At 44.0% G+C, this 19469-nt stretch overlaps 1 protein-coding gene across 4 annotated transcripts in view; it reads left to right on the plus strand.

Moving 5' to 3' along the window:
- The window catches only part of MXD1 (MAX dimerization protein 1), a 78772-nt gene that overhangs the window by 45098 nt on the left and 14205 nt on the right, over positions 1–19469 (plus strand). For all 4 annotated transcript variants that reach the window (XM_029603990.1, XM_029603986.1, XM_029603988.1 and 1 more), the window contains exons 4-5: positions 1572–1601; positions 11152–11266. In XM_029603990.1, coding sequence (XP_029459850.1) covers positions 1572–1601; positions 11152–11266 — 145 coding nt within the window. The remainder of the gene's footprint in view (positions 1–1571; positions 1602–11151; positions 11267–19469) is intronic.

The following is a 19469-nucleotide window of genomic DNA, read 5'->3' on the forward strand; positions in this document are numbered from 1 at the left end:
ACTCTTGTGTCCTCATCAAAATGAGTTCCCAAATTGGTTCCTCTGACACAGCAGTTAAATGCCTTCCAGGATGCTCAGCTACTAAGGAGATGGGAATCACAAGAGATATTTTTTTTTATTAAAACTTTGATTTAAAAATGTATATAAAAATAAACTTTAACAACTGTTGTACATTTATTGCATTCAGGACAATGGACACGAGACTTGGATCATTGGAGAGTTATGGTTTAAACTGCTGCCGTGGAACGGATTACTTTTGCCCTTAAGAATAATCTGGAGGGCTATAAATAAGAGGTGGGGGGGGGGGGAGCTATTGGTCCTGGCAAACGTTATAACCCTGCTACATACTGGTTATATTAATATTGTGGTGGCTTTCTTTTTTTTCCCCTTCCTGTAATTTATGCCCTGTTATACTTGCTATCTACCTTATAAATGGCCTGTGACCGACGGCCCGCAAATGCGCAGTAGAGCGCAGCTCTACTGCGCATGTGCGGGCAAGGATGTCGATCAGAAAAAAAAAATGGCGGTGGGGCCGCAGGAGCGGGAGGAGAAGCAGCGGCGCCGCGCGCGGTGCCGCTGCTTCTCCTCCCCAGATCTGCCGGCAGATCTCGGGGGGGGGGGGTGTCACTCCCGCGCCCCCCCCACCGAGATCTGCCGGCAGGAGCGGGAGGAGAAGTAGCGGCACCGCGCGCGCGCGGTGCCGCTACTTCTCCTCCCCAGATCTGCCGGCAGATCTCGGGGGGGGGGTCACTCCCGCGCCCCCCCCACCGAGATCTGCCGGCAGGAGCGGGAGGAGTTAATGGAGTCGGGTGAGGGTTGCGGGAAGTCGCGCTTACGGCGCCGGGAGGAAATGGAGGTGGGTGAAGGGAGGGAGAGGGGGACTGAGTGAGTGGGAGGGAGGGAGAGGGGGGACTGAGTGGGAGGGAGTGAGGGAGAGGGGGGACTGAGTGAGAGGAGAGGGAGGGTGGAGAGGAGTGGGTGGGGGAGGGGGGGTGGTGAAGAGTGAGGGGAGAGAGAATGAGGGGGAGGTGAGAGACAGAGGGATGTAGCCCGTTTTAACGGGCTTTACGGCTTGTTTGTGTATATTGTGACCTGATGTTTGTCTTTAAAGAGTTTAAAAAGAAAAGTTGTTAAGCAGTTCTTGTACTTAAAGAACTCAAGTGAGGTTATTCTTTATTAAAACAAGCATATAACTGAGCTCCACTTGCCTCTACAACTGTATGAGTAGGAAAAATCTCAGAAAATCATGGAGACTATAAGGACACTTTTGCTGTTTTCAGTCTTTGGTTCTTTGTGATAGCAGCACCTTGCATGCAGTCATGTTAAAGAAATGTGGCTTGCGTGCCAGGTAATGAATGTATCCAATGACCTGTAATAATGCAAGACATGAGTTCTACTAATTAATAATATACACTTGCTGTCAGCACCATGCACTTACGTACCTGCAAAACACAATTCAAATGTCTGCTTTTATACTTACATTTGAAATATAAAACTGCTAACTAGAAGTATTTAATTGCTGACTACTTACTAATCTAAAATTGATTAAATGAACAATTTCTTCTTTTCAGGTCAACACACAATGAAATGGAAAAGAACAGGTATGTTGTCACTTTTTTTTTTTTTTTTTTTTTAAGATGGTATGTCTAATTCTTCTAGACTTTTCAGCAGTTTTTGATACAATTGATCATGCTATTATATAAAACAGCTAAATTGTAATTGATTTAGGAGAGATTGTAGTGTAATTGTTTTACTTCTCCACGTAGAGCCGTGAATATAGCGGTTTATAAACGTCTGGATAAATAAGTGGTTTCACTCTTTTCTAGAGTGAGAAGTCATGTGAGGAGGCAATTGGTTGAAGCCATGACCAGTATAGTGTTCCATAGGGCTGTCTTCTAGTACTGTTCAATATCTACTTATGGCAGTTGGGTCAAAATATTGACAAAATAGCATTCAATACAAATGATTTAAACTTGTTTATATGATAGAAATTCCTGATTTCTAAACCAAATATCAGCAAAAGACACCAATAATACAAACAGAGAAAAAAGAATAGGTGACAGTCATAACACCCATATGTGCAAATAATTATATTGCATGAAATGCCTGGGTCATAAATAATCATAGGTCCATTTTTCAAATATGCACCAAGTGTCACAATATTCTTACATTTTTTTTACTACATTTAAAAGAGGAACTTCCCTTAATAGTAAGAAGTATCGGCAGCAGCAGATGAGCTTGTTCCCAATGCAACCGTGCCAGACTTGAGATGTTTCATCCGAAACTGTATCGGGGGCATTCAAGGAAGTGTCAATGCCATTCTAAAAGTTAATGAGAGAAAATGAATTGAAAAACATCTTAAATACCAAAAACACACTTACATAGAAGGTACACAAATCAAACTAATTACATGTAATGTCCAGATGCCACATCACAAGCATTTAAAATGTCAGCGCGAAGTGGCAAAAGACAAGCAATTTATTTAAAGGAACTGCCGTGATGGTATCATACCTGGCAGTGTTAAAAATTGACACCTTTCAAATTAGCTGTCAAAGGCGGAACCAAAAGTCCGTTCAAACCAATGTTGGTTCCTTTTTTTTTTTTTATTTTTTTTTTAAATAAAATATCATTATTGTGCTAATACTTATGCAAAAACATATCAATTCAGAGTACCCATGCTTTGCAAATAAGCTTAGAAAAAAATGACACCATTCAATCTCAGCATTTAAACCAGCCAGATGCTCTAAATGTAAACGGAAGATCCATTGCTGTTCACGCTGTAATAACATTTTTTCCCGATTCCCACCCCACCAATGATATTTAATCTGGTCCAAAATGGACCATTTAATATCACAGAAGGAATGTCCAGCCATAGCAAAATGAGCCACAATAGGAGCTTGTAATTTTTTGGATTTTAAACAGCACCCTGATGCAGTTTCGGATGAAACATAATGTTATGTTGGGCACGGTTGCATTGGGAACAAGCTCATCTGCTGCTGCCGATACTTCTTACTATTAAGAAGGTTGTTAATACAAACAAAAAAAACACACTTTGAAATGTCTGTATGCCAATGCGAGAAGCCTAAGAAGTAAGATGGGAGAGTTAGAGTATATAGCAGTAAATGATGAGATTGACATAATTGGCATCACAGAGACTTGGTGGAAGGAGGATAACCAATGGGACAGAGCTATATCAGGGTACAAATTATTATATCACAATGATAGGGAGGATCAGCTTGGTGGGGGTGTGGCACTTTATGTCCGGGAGGGTATAGAGTCCAACAGGATAAAGATCATTCAAGAGACTAAATGGTCAGAATCTATATGGGTAGAAATCCCATGTGTGTTGGGTAAGAGTATAGTGATAGGAGTATACTACCGTCCACCTGGACAAAATGGTCAGACAGATGATGAAATGCTAAGAGAAATCAGGGAAGCTAACCAATTTGGCAGTGCAATAATAATGGGAGATTTCAATTACCACAAATTAAAATAAAGGAGAGTCGACACTAGTTACCCAGAAAAGGTCAAATTTGATAATGAAGGGCATAAAGTAATAATTTTAATTTAAACCTGCCTGTATGAAGGTGTCAGCAAGCCTGACATTGTGTATCTCCACAGATACCAATCGGTCTTCTAATCATTCACCTTTATGTATTTATTTTATTCCAAAAACATTTTTTTGCTTTTTATATTTTTTGTACAAAGTCCCCGATCCTTAGAGAGCTTGGCAGTAGAATTTTAATGCCTTTCTGCCAGGAAGCCCTAAAGATCTGGAATTGGGTGGAAAAAAATTGAGCTGTTCTACTGGTTGCCTGTCTGTTGGGTATCTCCAATACGCTGGCAGATTGACTCAGCAGAGTATTTCAACCATATGAGTGGTCACTACAGCAATCGGTGACTGACTAACTCTTTTTGGCATATGGGGTCTGCCATTGGTGAACCTGTTCACATCACTTCAGAACACAAAATTAAATCAATTTTCTCAGTTCTGCCAAGCAATCAGAGTAGCATCAGATGCTTTCCTCCTCAGTTGGGGACAAAGCATTGTGTATGCTTTTCCACCATTACCTTTTAATGCCAGAACAATGCAAAAGATTCTTCAGGACATACTTGTCTAATCGTCTTAGCCCAAGCATGGCCCAGACAGACCTGGTATGCATATCTCATACAGTTTTCCAGCATTCCTCCTGTAGATCTGGGAATGTGACCCTGTGTCGTTAACTCAGGAAGATGCAACATTGTATCGTGTCTCCCTTTCAGCCCTCAATCTCTCAGTTTAGATGTTGAGCACTCTGTATTTGCCATACTTCATTTAACCATAGAGATTGTAGACATACTAGTCTCATTTAGAAAACCTTCAACTAGAAGAAACTGTGCCTTTAAATGAAATAGTAACTCCAAATGATGTCAACAAAATGGTTTAGACCCTGAGCACCTGCTGAAATATTTGCTCCACCTTCCTGACTCATGCCTTGCCACCTCTTCGGTGTGAGTATATCTCAGTGCTGTAGCAGTTATCATACTAAAGTAGATAGCAAACTGATCTCTACTCATCCATTGATATCTCATTTTATGAAAGGTCTATGGCATGTCAAGCTCCAAGTACAAAAGTCATTTGTTCCATGGGACCTGAGTGTGGTCCTTTCCCAACTACTTAAGCCTCCCTTTTAAGCCATTGAAGTCAGCTTGTCCAAAGTACTGGACATGGAAGGTGGTGTACCTCGTCACAGTGACTTCAGCTGTGATTGTTGGTGTACTCCCAAACTCTTGTCCCCTATCCTCTGTGCATGCAATTCTTCCACAAGAGGGTGGTTCTCCATACTTTCCCGAAGTTTCTGCTAAAGGTCACCTTGGCTTTCTATATCAATCAATGCATCATATTGCCTACCTTCTTTCCTCGGCCCCCATGTTCATGAAGGCAAAAAAGCTTTACATACTCTTTCCTGCAAAAGTGCCTCAGTGCACTACAGGAAACAAATATGTAGCCGTATTGTAAAACTTCCCAACTGTTTATCTAATACAACCCCAACAGACTAGGAGTAGCAGTCACCAAGCATACTTGGTCTAACTGGCTGGCACCTTAGCAGGACTGCAAGTCACAGACTCTGTAAAGGCTCATCAAGTAAGAGTTATGGCTGCTCCATTGCTCATCTTCAAGAAGTACCTATTGAAGATATCTGCAAAGCTGCAACTTGGTCTTCATTTGCATTTTACATCCCGCTATTGTCTTGAAGACCTCTTAAAGATAGTAAATTTGGACAAGCAGTTTTGCAAAATTTGGTCTCACTGTAGTCCACTTTCTACAGTGAAGATTGGGTTGCTTACTAGGTAAATGCTCTTCTGCAACCCTTAGCTTGGAACTCCCCATATGTAAAGGGTAAATCAGCTGCTTACTGACAGAGAAAAAGCAAGTTTGCTTGCCGTAAATGGTGTTTGCCGTAGATAGAATACCTTTTAAGGACATTTATAGATAATTGTAAAAGAGAGGTCAATATCACCTAACCATTGAGGAAATTAATAAAGATAGATACTGTATATTTTTTTATTTGTTTAACAAATTTGATTTCTTAATTGATAATGCTCCAAAAGACTCCTGAGAATCTATATTACTTTATAGATAATGATTTACAGAAAAAGATGTTTATATTAAAATTGATATTTTTGGTAGATATATGCCTTTGATTGTTAACAATATAAACTTTCTGTTTGTTATAGAGGAAAAGTGAATAAATAAAGAATTAAAAAAAAAAAAAAAAAAGAATACCATTATACATGGAAAACCCACCTGCCTCTCTGGAGAGTCGCTAGATTAATTCTGGTATAGACTCAGGAAACTCATGAGGCAACACCTGTGCGAGAACTCCTGTACATGCGCAGTAGAGCTCAAAGCTCTAGTACAGGGGTGGGCAATTCCAGTCCTCGAGGGCTGCAAACCAGTCGGGTTTTCAGGATATCCTTAATGAATATGCATGAGAGAGACCTGCATACACACTGCCTCAGTTGTATGCAAATCTATTTCATGCATATTCATTAGGGGTATCCTGAAAACCCGGCTGGTTTGCAGCCCTCGAGGACCGGACTTGTCCACCCCTGCTCTAATAGCTTAGAGCAGAGCTTTCCAAACTTTTCATGTTGGTGACACACTTTTTAGACAAACATAATTTCGGGACACAGTAATTCAGTCTACTAGCAAACCAGAGGTTAAAGGTTAAATGGACGAAATGTATTTCGACAATTTATGTATGTTTCCTTAAATATATACATAATAAAATGATTCACGACACAACCTATCTTGTGAAAACCTTTCATTTATATTAAAAATATATAATATTCCAAGATTAATGTTATTGTTATAATTTATGAATAACAATAATAAACAAAGTTATTGTGTTATTCAATTTACCTCTTTAATGAGATATATGAGCCTGATGGGATGAACACAGCTTTTGAATATTTGGTGTTAATAAGAAAGTCCAAAGGGTCTTCTGCGTAATTTTAAAAAGCTGGCCAGTTTCACACTATAAAATTATTTGATAGCTTCATTCAACTAATTCTATATGGCTATGAGAGAGAAGTCTGGAATTTATAGGAAGGGACAGAATGTCAATATAAATCCTGCACCTCCAGTTCTGTAACTCTGTGCATCCACTGAAATTCCCCCAAACAATGGAGCTTGGATGTTTCCCTTACAGCTCATCATACTAAAAGATATTTTCAAATTCTGGTGTCACCTCACATTAACAGCAGCACAAACACCTTCCACTGCCAGGCACATTGTGAACTAATACAAAACCTCGCAAAAAAGACACTCAAAATCTAAACTGCAATCCCATTGTAACACAACAGAAATAACACCAAGGACTCAAACAACAATAACCCTACCTGTGAAAAAGCAAGGGTAAATATTACACTGGGTCCTAGAATACCAATACACCACCTACTGAAGAAACAAAACAAACCAGATTGCTATAGATCCCTATGCTAGCAGAATCTCTCATCATGGTCACACACACAAGGAGCAGAGACAGACCCTCACCAAATACAGAATATAAAATAAAGGAGCACAAATTAGACAAAAACTAACCAGACTCTGTATATTACCAATGGAAAAACAGAACCACCATTCCTCATAAGACAAATAAAATAAAGAAACATAAAGCATCAGTTATAATAGTAAAACCATACTAATAAAAGAATATTTTAAAACTACTGATAAATAGAATTTCTATTAATTAAATCATATACATTTTTTACAATTTCCCAAACACCAATAAAATATTTCAAAACAGCACATATATCAAATAACACCCAATAATTAAAACTAATAAGGATTTTAAAAAGCCCCTGCTGTCCATACGTGGGAGCTCTTGATTTCCAGTCACCCTGATATTGTCGAGGATTAGGAGGTTATCCTCTCTCTCTCACACATACTCACATGTCCATTCTCTCTCATGCATACACTGTCACATATATACACATTCATGCTCTTATACCCACCATAACCTCTCGCTCTCACAGACCCTGACACACTCTCAGGCTCTAAGACACTCTCTCCCCCTCCACACACACCCCCCACACAAACTCTTACTCCCCTGGATTTTCTCATACACACTCATGCTCTCACACTCTCTGGCTCCCTCACATACACACAAACACACACACCCAGGCAAGTTCCCAATCATTCTCACACAAACACACACACCCAGGCAGGCTCCCATTCATTTTCACACCACTCACTCACTATCCCCCAGGCATGCACACATTCATTCTCACACACACAGACCCCAGGCAGGCACCAATTCATTCTCACACACACACATACACCACACACAGGCAGGCACCTATTCTCACACATACAAACCCCAGGAAGACACCCATACGTTCTCATACACAGACACACCCTCAGGCAGGCAACCATGCATTCACACACATACACCCCCAGGCAGACTCATACACACACTAAAGGCAGACCCTCCTCTCTTTCTTTTGCCAGCAACCTCGGAACCTCTCTCATTCCTCTGCTGCCACTGTCACTGCTGCCGTGTGGCTATTGGGGAGGCGCTGATTGCTGCTATTGGCACTGAAGCCCATTCTGCTGCCTCCTCTGTGCAGGCCCTGTGGGTTTCCACTTCCTCCATGTTGATCTCGTACATTGTAAGATCCGCATAGAGAAAGTGCTACTCTTGCACATTACCAAAGATTTCATGTGCCAATCAGTAAAAAGTAATTTTTTTTCTTTTACCTTTGCTGTCTGATCTTAGTTTTCTAATCGGTTGGTCACAGGCTTTTTTGTTATTTTTTTGCCAATTCCTTTCATATTGTCTTTTTTTTCTATTTCTTTTCTCTCCATCTATCTTCTTCCCTCAAACATACAGTCATGTTCTCATTCTCACATGCTTTCTCTCTCTCTCACACACACACAGGCTCTCACTCACACATGCTGTCTCTCATACAGTCTCTCTCTTGCACATGCTGTCTGACTCTCACACACCCAGGCTCTCTCACTCCCACATGCTGTCTTGCTCAAGCACAGGCTCTCACTGTCACATGCTCTCTCTCATAAAATCATTCATACACATAGGCTCTCACTGTCACATGCTGTCTCTCTCACAGACACACAGGCTCTCACATGCTGTCTCTGCAAACATTCAGGTCCTCACTCCCATACACAATCTCTCATCTCATCTCATACACGCACACAATCTCTCATCTCATCTCATACCCGCACACAATCTCTCAACTCATCTCATACAAGCACACAATCTCTCAACTCATCTCATACCCGCACAGACACACAATCTCTCAACTCATCTCATACATGCATTCTACGGGCCCTCAGCCTGCCTCTCTTGCCTCTGGGCCTCCTCTTCACGGGTTGCTGCAGGATGGGCTCTGCAGCGGCTCTGATCTTCACGAGCCGATCCGCGGCAGCGGCGGCCCTGATCTTCGCATACCAATCCACGGTGGGGACCCTGCTACCGGGCCTCCTCCTCTTCTTGCCCGCTGCAACAACGCTGCTCCTCTTCTGCACGCGGCAGATGCTCCACCTCCTTCCTGCCCGTGCGGCTCCGGCAACATTTGTCTTCCGGGGCCGCGTGGGCAGGAAGGAGGAGGAGCACCTGCACGTTTAGACGTGACTTTTTCTTCGGGCCGTGGTGACGTGAGCTTCACCAGGTCCTTCCGATCTTCCTGCTGTGCGTCCTCGGCACAGCCCAGCCCAGCCGAACAAAACTTCACTGCTCAGCCGCCAGTGGGATGAGGTCCACCGGCGGCCGCATTGGCTCCCACTTGCCGGTGTGTCACGTGCACCGGGCTTGCGCGACACACCGGCACACTGCAGGCGACACACTAAAGTGTCGCGACACACACTTTGGAAAGCTCTGGCTTAGAGAGATGAGTCTGTTTGGTGCCACTGAATGATGTCACCCACAATGTAATGGCTAATTCATCCTGCTATCTACAGAAAACACTCTTTACAATAAACAAACTTGCTTTCCATGTCATGGGGCCTGTTACACTGGATTCTTTTGGTTTTACTATTTAGAGTACCTATTGTGGAAATGAATCTGAAGCATTCTCTCTGCTTTTCTTTTGTGCCCACTGATTGGTCTAGTGCTGTGTATTTCTAATAGCATAAAACCAAAACATAAGAATTGCCATACTAGGTCAGATTGAGGGTCCATCAAGCCCAGCATCCTGTTTCCAATAGTGGCCAATCCAGATCATGATGAGGTACCTGGCAAATTCCCAAACAGTAAATAGATGTTATGCTGTTATCACACACAGGCCGATACAGTAAAATTCGCGGAAGAGGCCACTCTCCTGTGCGCGCGATTCAGTATTTAAATGAGGACTCGCAGTAAAAAGAGGCGCTAGGGACACTAGCACGTCCCTAGCGTCTCTTTTGTGACAGGAGTGGCGGCTGTCAGCGAGTTTGACAGCCGACGCTCAATTTTGCTGGCGTCTGTTCTCAAACCTGTTGACAGCCACGGGTTCGGAAACTGGACGCCGGCAAAATTAAGCATCCGGTTTTCGAGCCGCGGCCGATTTTTTTTTTTTTTTTTTTTTAATTTTTAATTATTTTTAACTTTTGGGACCTCCGACTTAATATTGCCATGATATTAAGTTGGAGGGTGTACTGAAAAGCAGTTTTTCTGTGCAATTTCCCAGTGCTGGCAGAAATTAATGCCTACCTTTGGGTAGGCGCTAATTTCTGAAAGTAAAATGTGCGGCTTGGCTGCACATTTTACTTAGTGAATCGCGTGAGAATAACTAATAGGGCCATCAACATGCATTTGCATGTTGCGGGCGCTATTAGTTTCGGGGGGGTTTAACGCGGGTTTTTGACACGCTATTACCCCTTACTGAATAAGGGGTAAAGCTAGCGCGTCAAACACGCACCCAAGTGCGGGTTAACAGTGCGCTCCACTGGAGCGCATTGTACTGTATCGGCTTGACAGTGATTAATGGAGGCTATTCTCGAAGTCTACTTGGTTAATAAGTTTATGGACTTCTCCTCCAAGAACTTGTCCAAACCATTTTTAAATTCAACTATGCTAACTGCTAGTATTAACCATATTATCTGACAATGAATTCCATAGCTTAATTGTGCATTGAGTGAAAAAACTTTCTCCAGTTTGTATTGAATGTGCTACATACCAACTTCATGGAGTATCCCCAACCTAAAATATTGTTCTCTCCAAAGGGACTCGGGCAGCCAATTCCTACAGTACCAGACTTGTCCTTGCAAACAACCTTTCTTGTGATTCCTCCAACTGAACTGAATGCATCCAACAGACAATGACCAGTAGATCTTAAATTATTTTCTGGCCTATAGATCTTTTAGAAGGGAGCTGATACATTGCAGGACCTCATTTCTCAGAGTCTTATGGATCAGTGTTAAAATCTTATACATTATTCTCGCTGTCAAGCTTGTTTCACTGCCCTGGATTTAATTTGGTTTCAAATGCCCTAGGCATTTATTTAACAGTATAATATAACAACCCTGCAAAGCATTGGTTAATATCAATAGAAACCTTTGCATTTGGACCTTTTTATTTCCAGATCAAGGATTTGGTTCCACCATCTTGATTGGTGTAGATAGTTTTCAGTGATAGTAAACTTGAAAATTGTCTGTCTTTTCCCCAGGCGTGCTCATCTTCGACTGTGTCTGGAGAAGTTGAAGATGCTGGTTCCACTTGGGCCTGAATCCAACAGACATACAACACTGAGTTTACTAACAAAAGCTAAAATGCACATAAAGGTAATGCCCTGTAAGTTGTCAGTTTGATCAGCAGAGTCATGTACTCTATCCAAGTCTTGTAGCTTGGGTCTGAGAGCCTTAATCGTGCAGGTAAATGAATGAGTGGTTATTGCCTTGAACAGAAAGTCAATAGGTTGTTAAATATGGGATGAATGCCTGACATTTTGTACAGAATAAGATCCAAAAGGATAAAACTGGGGCTAAAGGAAGGAAACAGGAGGAGTTTCTATTTAGTATCCATGATAGGATTTTTAGGAGCAGTTAGGACAGAGACAGGACATGATGGATCACTCTGTAAACTTACAGTGGGGTATAGGAGTGTGAAAAGAGTAGACAGATTTATTTATTTATTTATTTATTTAACATTTTTTATATACCGAAATTCTAGCAACAATGTTGCTAATCATTTCGGTTTACATATAACATTGGAGTGACTTAACATGCGAGTCTTACATGGAACAGGAAAATGAACTTGAAACAATTTAGGAGCCACATCTGTGGCTCCTAAATTGTGTTCACACACTAATAGTCATGTCATTCTCCTAGGACAAGCAGGATGGTAGTCCTCACATGTGAGTGACATCATCAGATGGAGCCCGGCACGGAAAATTTGTCAAAGTTTCTAGAATTTTGGCTGGCATACTGAGCATGCCACTATCCCTACGTCCACCTGGGGTCTGTTCAATCCTTTCTTTTCCACGGCGCTGTCATCTTGCAGAGGTGGAGCTCATGCTTTTTTAAGGAAAACTTCAAGAAAAGTGAGTGTTTGCTTTTTTTCATCCTGCGCTGGGTCTCTCTCTGGTTCCCATTGGTTCTTTTTGTTCTCCCGTGTCCACCGGTTGTTGTGCTTTTTGCGATCCCTGGTGCACCTCATGGCTGCTTCGTGCTTTCTTCGATGTCCCCAGTACCCCAGACTATGTTCCTAGCAGATCCACATGAGGTGTGTATCCTCTGCCTGAGGGCATCGCACATTGTCCGCGGCTGCGAATTGTGGCTCAAATGGCCCCAGAGGGCCCGTCAGTTCAGTCTGGACAAAATGGGAAAAGGTGTTTGGCTTGGGCAAGTCTGAGTCTCTACTCCGGCATTGGCACTGTCGACACCCAAGACTGAGGGGAACAGTTCACCCTCGGACCACCCCTCCCCTGAAGCTCTCGGGGCAGGGGGGTTCTGGGGATTGGCTGATCTCGGTTTCCTCAAAGTCCCAGACCTCATGATTGTCTTCCTCATCCATGTGCGCGCAGGACTGGGCATGTGAGGACCATGGCGTTTGTTGCCCTGCCTCCAAAGTGGCCTCGACACAAGAGGACCCCATCCTCCCTTGATGTTGGTGGTCCAGGGCTGTCCGCACCAATTCCAGTGCCGGACATCTACCCTCCTCGAGGCCCCGAGGAGGAGTTAGGCTCAACTCTCCCCTCTCAGCTTGCTGTCTCTTCAGAGGCTTTTGAGGCAGAGATGGAACATTGGGAGAAGTTGGTGGTGGATCCCACTTTGCGAGAATTGGGAGCTGGTGCCACCGATTCCGGTGCCCTTGCCGACATCTTAGAGGCCGCCACCCACACAGATGCTGGTGCCTGCGCCGATGCTGACTAAGGTGACTGGGCTGGAACCGTTGCTGGATTGCCTTGGTGTCCTCCCGATGCAGTTAATGCTGATGCCCTGTGATCCCTCGTTGAGCCGCTGGACACTGAAACACAAGGCATCCGAGTTAGTCCTTGGGGAGGATTCCTCTGGAGATGAGGGCCCATTGGTTCCCCACTGTGCTACGAGGCCCTTTAGCACCACGTCCAATGCTCCCTGGGCCCCCCCGGTGCCTTTGCCCAGGGACATGCCCGGGTCTCCACAACCCTCCTGTCCAAGTGATGTCGACGAGCCCTGAGGGTCCTTACAACCCCTGGGGACATGATACCTCTGATCCATCCCCTTCAAAGGAATGCCAGCGTTCTCCACCGGAGGACTTGACCTTTGCTGGGTTCATCCGCAAGATGGCTGAGGCTATTCCTTTCCAGCTCATGAAGGAAAAGGATGCCCTCCATAAGATGCTTCAGATCCTCTAGTTCATCAACGTCCCAAAGGAAATTGTGGCGGCCGGTGCACTAGATTTTCCGGGAGCTGCTCCTCCGGCTCTGGGAGCACCCCATCTCCTTTGCCCCGGTCAACCAGAAGTCCAATGGGGTGTACCTCATGCAACAGACTGTGGGCTTTGAAAAGCGCCAACTTCCCCACTAGTCGGTGGTGGTTGAGTCAGTGCTCAAGAAGGTGAAGCAGTCGAAAACCCATGCTTCAGCCCCCCCCCCGGGTAAGTACAGTCGAGCATGGGATGCCTTGGGTGGGAGGATGTATCAGGGCTCCATGTTGGTAGCTTGTATCATCTCCTACCTCCTATACATGACCCAGTATACCCACAACCTCTGGAAACAAGTCCAGAAGGTGGCGGATCGCCTGGCGCAGCAGCCTCAGGAGGCCCTCATGGCGCTTATCCAACAAGGCCTTGAAGGTGGTAAGCACAAGGTACGTGCTACCTACAACGTCTTTGAAATGGGGGGGCATGTAGCAGTGGCTGGTATCTCTGGCTTCAGACTTTGGTCCTGAAGTGCAGGACCGACTGGCTGACTTGCCTTGCACAGGCAATAATCTTTTCAGCGACAAGATCAAGGAGGCAGTTGCACAGCTGAAAGACCACTTTGAGACCCTTCAGCATTTGTCCACCAGCACCTCTGCCTCACTGGCCTCTTCCAAAAGGACAGGGCTGAGGAAGCCTTTCTATAGACCAAGAAAGATTTTCCCACTAGGAGGTATCTTTGCTTTGTGGTTGGGCTCTGGGGACCCCAGATGTGGACCTGTTCTCCTCCCCTAGCAACGCAAATGTTCCCTGGTACTGCTCTCCGTCCAGGTTAGATGGCGTGCTGCCCACTGACGCCTTTGGCATCCATTGGGGGATCCAGTGGGGGACTGGCCTCCTGTATGCCCAGCCCAATGCCTTGGATTTTATTAGATAATGAAAGTGTCTAGCTTTTGATTTCTTCACTTCGTGGCTTTTCTAGACCATCTATTGTCTTGTTTCTTGGGTCCTCCTGTATGCCTATCCATCTCTTCTCATGATTCTTGTTGCCCCGCATTGGCCAAGGCAAATCTGGTTCCTGCTCTTGTGGGAACTATCCAGGTGGAATCTGATCCATCTGGGGACAGCCCTGGACCTCCTCTCACTGGATCAGGGCAAGCTGCTTCATCCCACCCTCCTTGCCCTGTCTCTCATGGCATGGATGTTGAAAGGTTGATCCTGCAGCCCCTAGACCTTTCGGAAGAAATAGCATGGTCCTGGTGGCTTCAAGAAAGCCTTCTACCAGGAAGTCTTATGCCTTCAAATGGAAGAGGTTCTCTGTCTGGTGTTAGCAGAAGGATCTCAACCTCTTCTCTTGCCCTGTCTAGCAACTCCGGGACTACCTGCTGCACCTCTCAGAGGCAGGGCTTAAGACCAACTCTGTTCGGGTGTACCTGAGTGCCATATGAGCTTATCACCAGGAGGTGGATGTTATGCCTATCTCCGTGCCGCCTATTGTGGGGCGGTTCATCTGTGGGCTGCTTCAGCTGAGGCCTCCCCTATGGGCCCCAGCGGTTTCTTGGGGCCTGAATGTGGTACTGGCCCAGCTGATGAAGCCACCATTTGAGCCACTGCACTCGTGCGCTCTGAAGCATTTGACATGGAAGATCGTCTTTTTGATAGCGGTCACATTGGCATGCAGGGTCAGTGGGTTGCACACCTTGGTGACTTATCCACCCTACATGAAGTTTTTCCATGACAGGGTGGTTCTGCACATGCGCCCTAAGTTCTTACCAAAGGTGGTCACGGATTTCCATCTTAACCAATCCATAGTCCTACCTACCTTCTTCCCTAGGCCTCATTCCAGCCTGGGGGAGAGGGTGCTGCACACACTGGATTGTAAGAAGGCCTTGGGCTTCTACCTGGACCGTACAGCAGGGAACAGGTGTCCACCCAGCTATCTGTCTCATTTGACAACAATAGGCTGGGTAGGGCTGTTAACAGCAGACTCTTTCCACCTGGCTAGCAGACTGTATCTCCTTTTGCTACGACCAGGTGGGACTGCAACTAGAGGGCCACGTCACGGCACACTCTGTAAGGGCCGTGGCGACTTCTGTGGCCTACCTGCACGCAGTTCCGATGGGGGAGATCTGCAGGGCTGCGATGTGGAGTACTCTCCACACCTTCGCTGCACACTATTGTCTGGACAAGGATGGCTGGCGAGATAGCAGATTCGGCCAATCTGTCCTCAGAAACCTCTTTCAGCTGTGAACCCAACTCTTCCAGCTGTAGGCCCCTGGTTTGAATTCAGGTTGTCTCCGCTGTTACCAACAGCACCTCAGTTGTTGTGCCCAATGACACCTGGTTTGGTGTCTGTTGGTTCGGGTCCAGCCCGGAGCTAGGGATTCACCCATGTGTGAGGACTACCATCCTACTTGTCCTAGGAGAAAGCGAAGTTGCTTACCTATAACAGGTGTTCTCCTAGGACAGCAGGATGTAAGTCCTCATGAAACCCACCCGCCACCCCGTGGAGTTGGCTTCTCCTGGTTGGTTTGTTTTATTTTCATATCTAACTACATGGCTGAAGAGAGACCCCCATGTGGACGCAGGGATAGTTCATGCTGGACATGCTCAGTATGTCAGCCAAAGTTTCTAGAAACTTTGACATAAGTTTTCTGTGCCGGGCTCCATCTGATGATGTCACCCACATGTGAGGACTAACATCCTGCTGTTCTAGGAGAACACTTGTTATAGGTAAGCAACTTTGCTTTTTTCCTCTAGAGAAAACTAATCTTAGATGATGGTTTAAATTCTAGGGCCTCAAGCATCCCTGCTTCACATATTTTATCACTGCTGAAGAGATCTGAAGAAGAAACTTGAGGCCTCAAGCTAATGTATAATATCTGTTATATAAATGTTATCTTGGCCTAATATAACAAAGTGTCTTATCTGGATATAAAACACTAGAACCTGTTGGCAAAGGTGAGGTCTGATTTACAAAGCTTTTTTTCCCCATAGAGATAGAATGGGGGAAAAGGTCTTACTAAATCAAAGCTAAGATGAGATATACCAGCAGTTCCTTTGAAGAAAAGTTTGGGTGGCAGCTTAAATGTATTCATAATGGGGTAGATTATTAAATAAAAAAATACACGCGCGCTACCCGGCTCGCACACATGGATGCACGATTTTATAACATACGCGCGCCAGTGCACGCATGTTATAAAATAAGGGGTGGCACAGTTTAGCAAAATTTGTGCGGCAACGCATCGCAGCCTTCCCCAGTTCCCTCCCAGTCCGCTCCAGTTACCTTGTTTCAGCAACTTACTTCAGCTTCTGAGCTGAAGTAAGTTGTGCACATCGGGAGCCAGGTCTTCAGGACACCAAATAATGACGCTGTCTTAGCCTGGCCTGCCCCTTTCAGGAAGGCCCGAACTTATGCACGTACCGGCGTTTACGCGCATGGCCTGGCCTTTTTGAAATAGGTTCGGCGTGCACAAGGCCCAGCCATGCGCGTAAAGGCCAGATTTTACACATGCGGCCTTTTAGAAAATCTAATTATTTACATGCTGCCCTGTAACCCCGAGCTAAATGAACAAGAGCTAGCCTTCAGTTTAAATAAGTCAATGCAGACTTAAAAAATCCTTTGCTTTGGCCTTGTGTACAACCTTGACTGTGCAGTGAACATGTATAAGAACATAAGAATTGCCATAATGGGTCAAATGAAACAAAAGATTTGCTATACTGGGTCAGACCAAAGGTCCATCAAGCTCAGTATCCTGTTCCCAACTGTGGAAGTAACTGGCAGGATCCCAAAAGGTAAATAGATTCCATGGATAAACAATGGATTTTCCCAAGTTTACCTTTAATGGTTTATGAACTTTTCCTCCAGGAACTTGTCCAAACCTTTTTATTTATTTTGGGTGATTTAAAGTTTGACCATAACAACAAATAACCACATGTCACAATGAAAGAACAGTATGACAAATAACAAAAGGTACAATTTTAAACCTTTTTTAAATCCAGCTACATTAACAGCTTTTACCATATCATCTGGCAATGAATTCCAGAGCTTAATTATGCCATGAGTAAAAAAAAGTATTTTTTCCTATTTGTTTTAAATGTACTGCTTAGTAACTTCATTGCATGTCCCCTATTCTTTGTACTTTTTGAAAGCATAAACTGATTTGCTTTCCATTCCATTCCACTTATTTTATAGACCTCTATCATATCTCCCCTCAGCCATTTCTTCTCCAAGCTGAAGAGCCTTGACCCTTTTAGCCTTTTCTCATAGGGGAATCGTTCCATCCCTTTTATCATTTTGATCGCTCTTCTCTGTACCTTTTAAGAACATAAGAAAATGCCATACTGGGTCAGACCAAGGGTCCATCAAGCCCAGCATCCTGTTTCCAACAGTGGCCAATCCAGGCCATAAGAACCTGGCAAGTACCCAAAAACTAAGTCTATTCCATGTTACCATTGCTAATGGCAGTGGCTATTCACTAAGTGAACTTAATAGCAGGTAATGGACTTCTCCTCCAAAAAATTATCCAATCCTTTTTTAAACACAGCTATACTAACTGCACTAACCACATCCTCTGGCAACAAATTCCAGAGTTTAATTGTGCGTTGAGTAAAAAAGAACTTTCTCCGATTAGTTTTAAATGTGCCCCATGCTAACTTCATGGAGTGCCCCCTAGTTTTTCTACTATCCGAAAGAGTAAATAACCGATTCACATCTCCCTGTTCTAGACCTCTCATGATTTTAAACATCTCTATCATATCCCCCCTCAGTCGTCTCTTCTCCAAGCTGAAAAGTCCTAACCTCTTTAGTCTTTCCTTATAGGGGAGTTGTTTCATTCCCCTTATCATTTTGGTAGCCCTTCTCTGTACCTTCTCCATCGCAATTATATCTTTTTTGAGATGCGGCGACCAGAATTTTACACAGTATTCAAGGTGCGGTCTCACCATGGAGCGATACAGAGGCATTATGACATTTTCCGTTTTATTCACCATTCCCTTTCTAATAATTCCCAACATTCTGTTTGCTTTTTTGACTGCCGCAGCACACTGAACCGACGATTTCAATGTGTTATCCACTATGACACCTAGATCTCTTTCTTGGGTTATAGCACCTAATATGGAACCCAACATTGTGTAATTATAGCATGGGTTATTTTTCCCTATATGCATCACCTTGCTCTTATCCACATTAAATTTCATCTGCCATTTGGATGCCCAATTTTCCAGTCTCACAAGGTCTTCCTGCAATTTATCACAATCTGCTTGTGATTTAACCACTCTGAACAATTTTGTGTCATCTGCAAATTTGATTATCTCACTCGTCGTATTTCTTTCCAGATCATTTATAAATATATTGAAAAGTAAGGGTCCCAATACAGATTCCTGAGGCACTCCACTGCCCACTCCCTTCCACTGAGAAAATTGTCCATTTAATCCTACTCTCTGTTTCCTGTCTTTTAGCCTGTTTGCAATCCACGAAAGGACATCGCCACCTATCCCATGACTTTTTACTTTTCCTAGAAGCCTCTCATGAGGAACTTTGTCAAACGCCTTCTGAAAATCCAAGTATACTATATCTACTGGTTCACCTTTATCCACATATTTATTAACTCCTTCAAAAATGAAGCAGATTTGTGAGGCAAGACTTGCCCTGGGTAAAGCCATGCTGACTTTGTTCCATTAAACCATGTCTTTCTATATGTTCTGTGATTTTGATGTTTAGAACACTTTCCACTATTTTTCCTGGCACTGAAGTCAGGCTAACCGGTCTGTAGTTTCCCGGATCACCCCTGGAGCCCTTTTTAAATATTGGGGTTATATTTGCTATCCTCCAGTCTTCAGGTTCAATGGATGATTTTAATGATAAGTTACAAATTTTTACTAATAGGTCTGAAATTTCATTTTCTAGTTCCTTCAGAACCCTGGGGTGTATACCATCCGGTCCAGATGATTTACTACTCTTCAGTTTGTCAATCTGGCCTACCACATCTTCTAGGTTCACCGTGATTTGATTCAGTCCATCTGAATCATTACCCATGAAAACCTTCTCCATTACGGGTACCTCCCCAACATCCTCTTCAGTTAACACCGAAGGAAAGAAATCATTTAATCTTTCCGCGATGGCCTTATCTTCTCTAAGTGCCC

The sequence above is a fragment of the Rhinatrema bivittatum genome, chromosome 5 (genome assembly GCF_901001135.1).
Source record: "Rhinatrema bivittatum chromosome 5, aRhiBiv1.1, whole genome shotgun sequence".
NCBI classification, from domain to species: Eukaryota; Metazoa; Chordata; class Amphibia; order Gymnophiona; family Rhinatrematidae; genus Rhinatrema; species Rhinatrema bivittatum.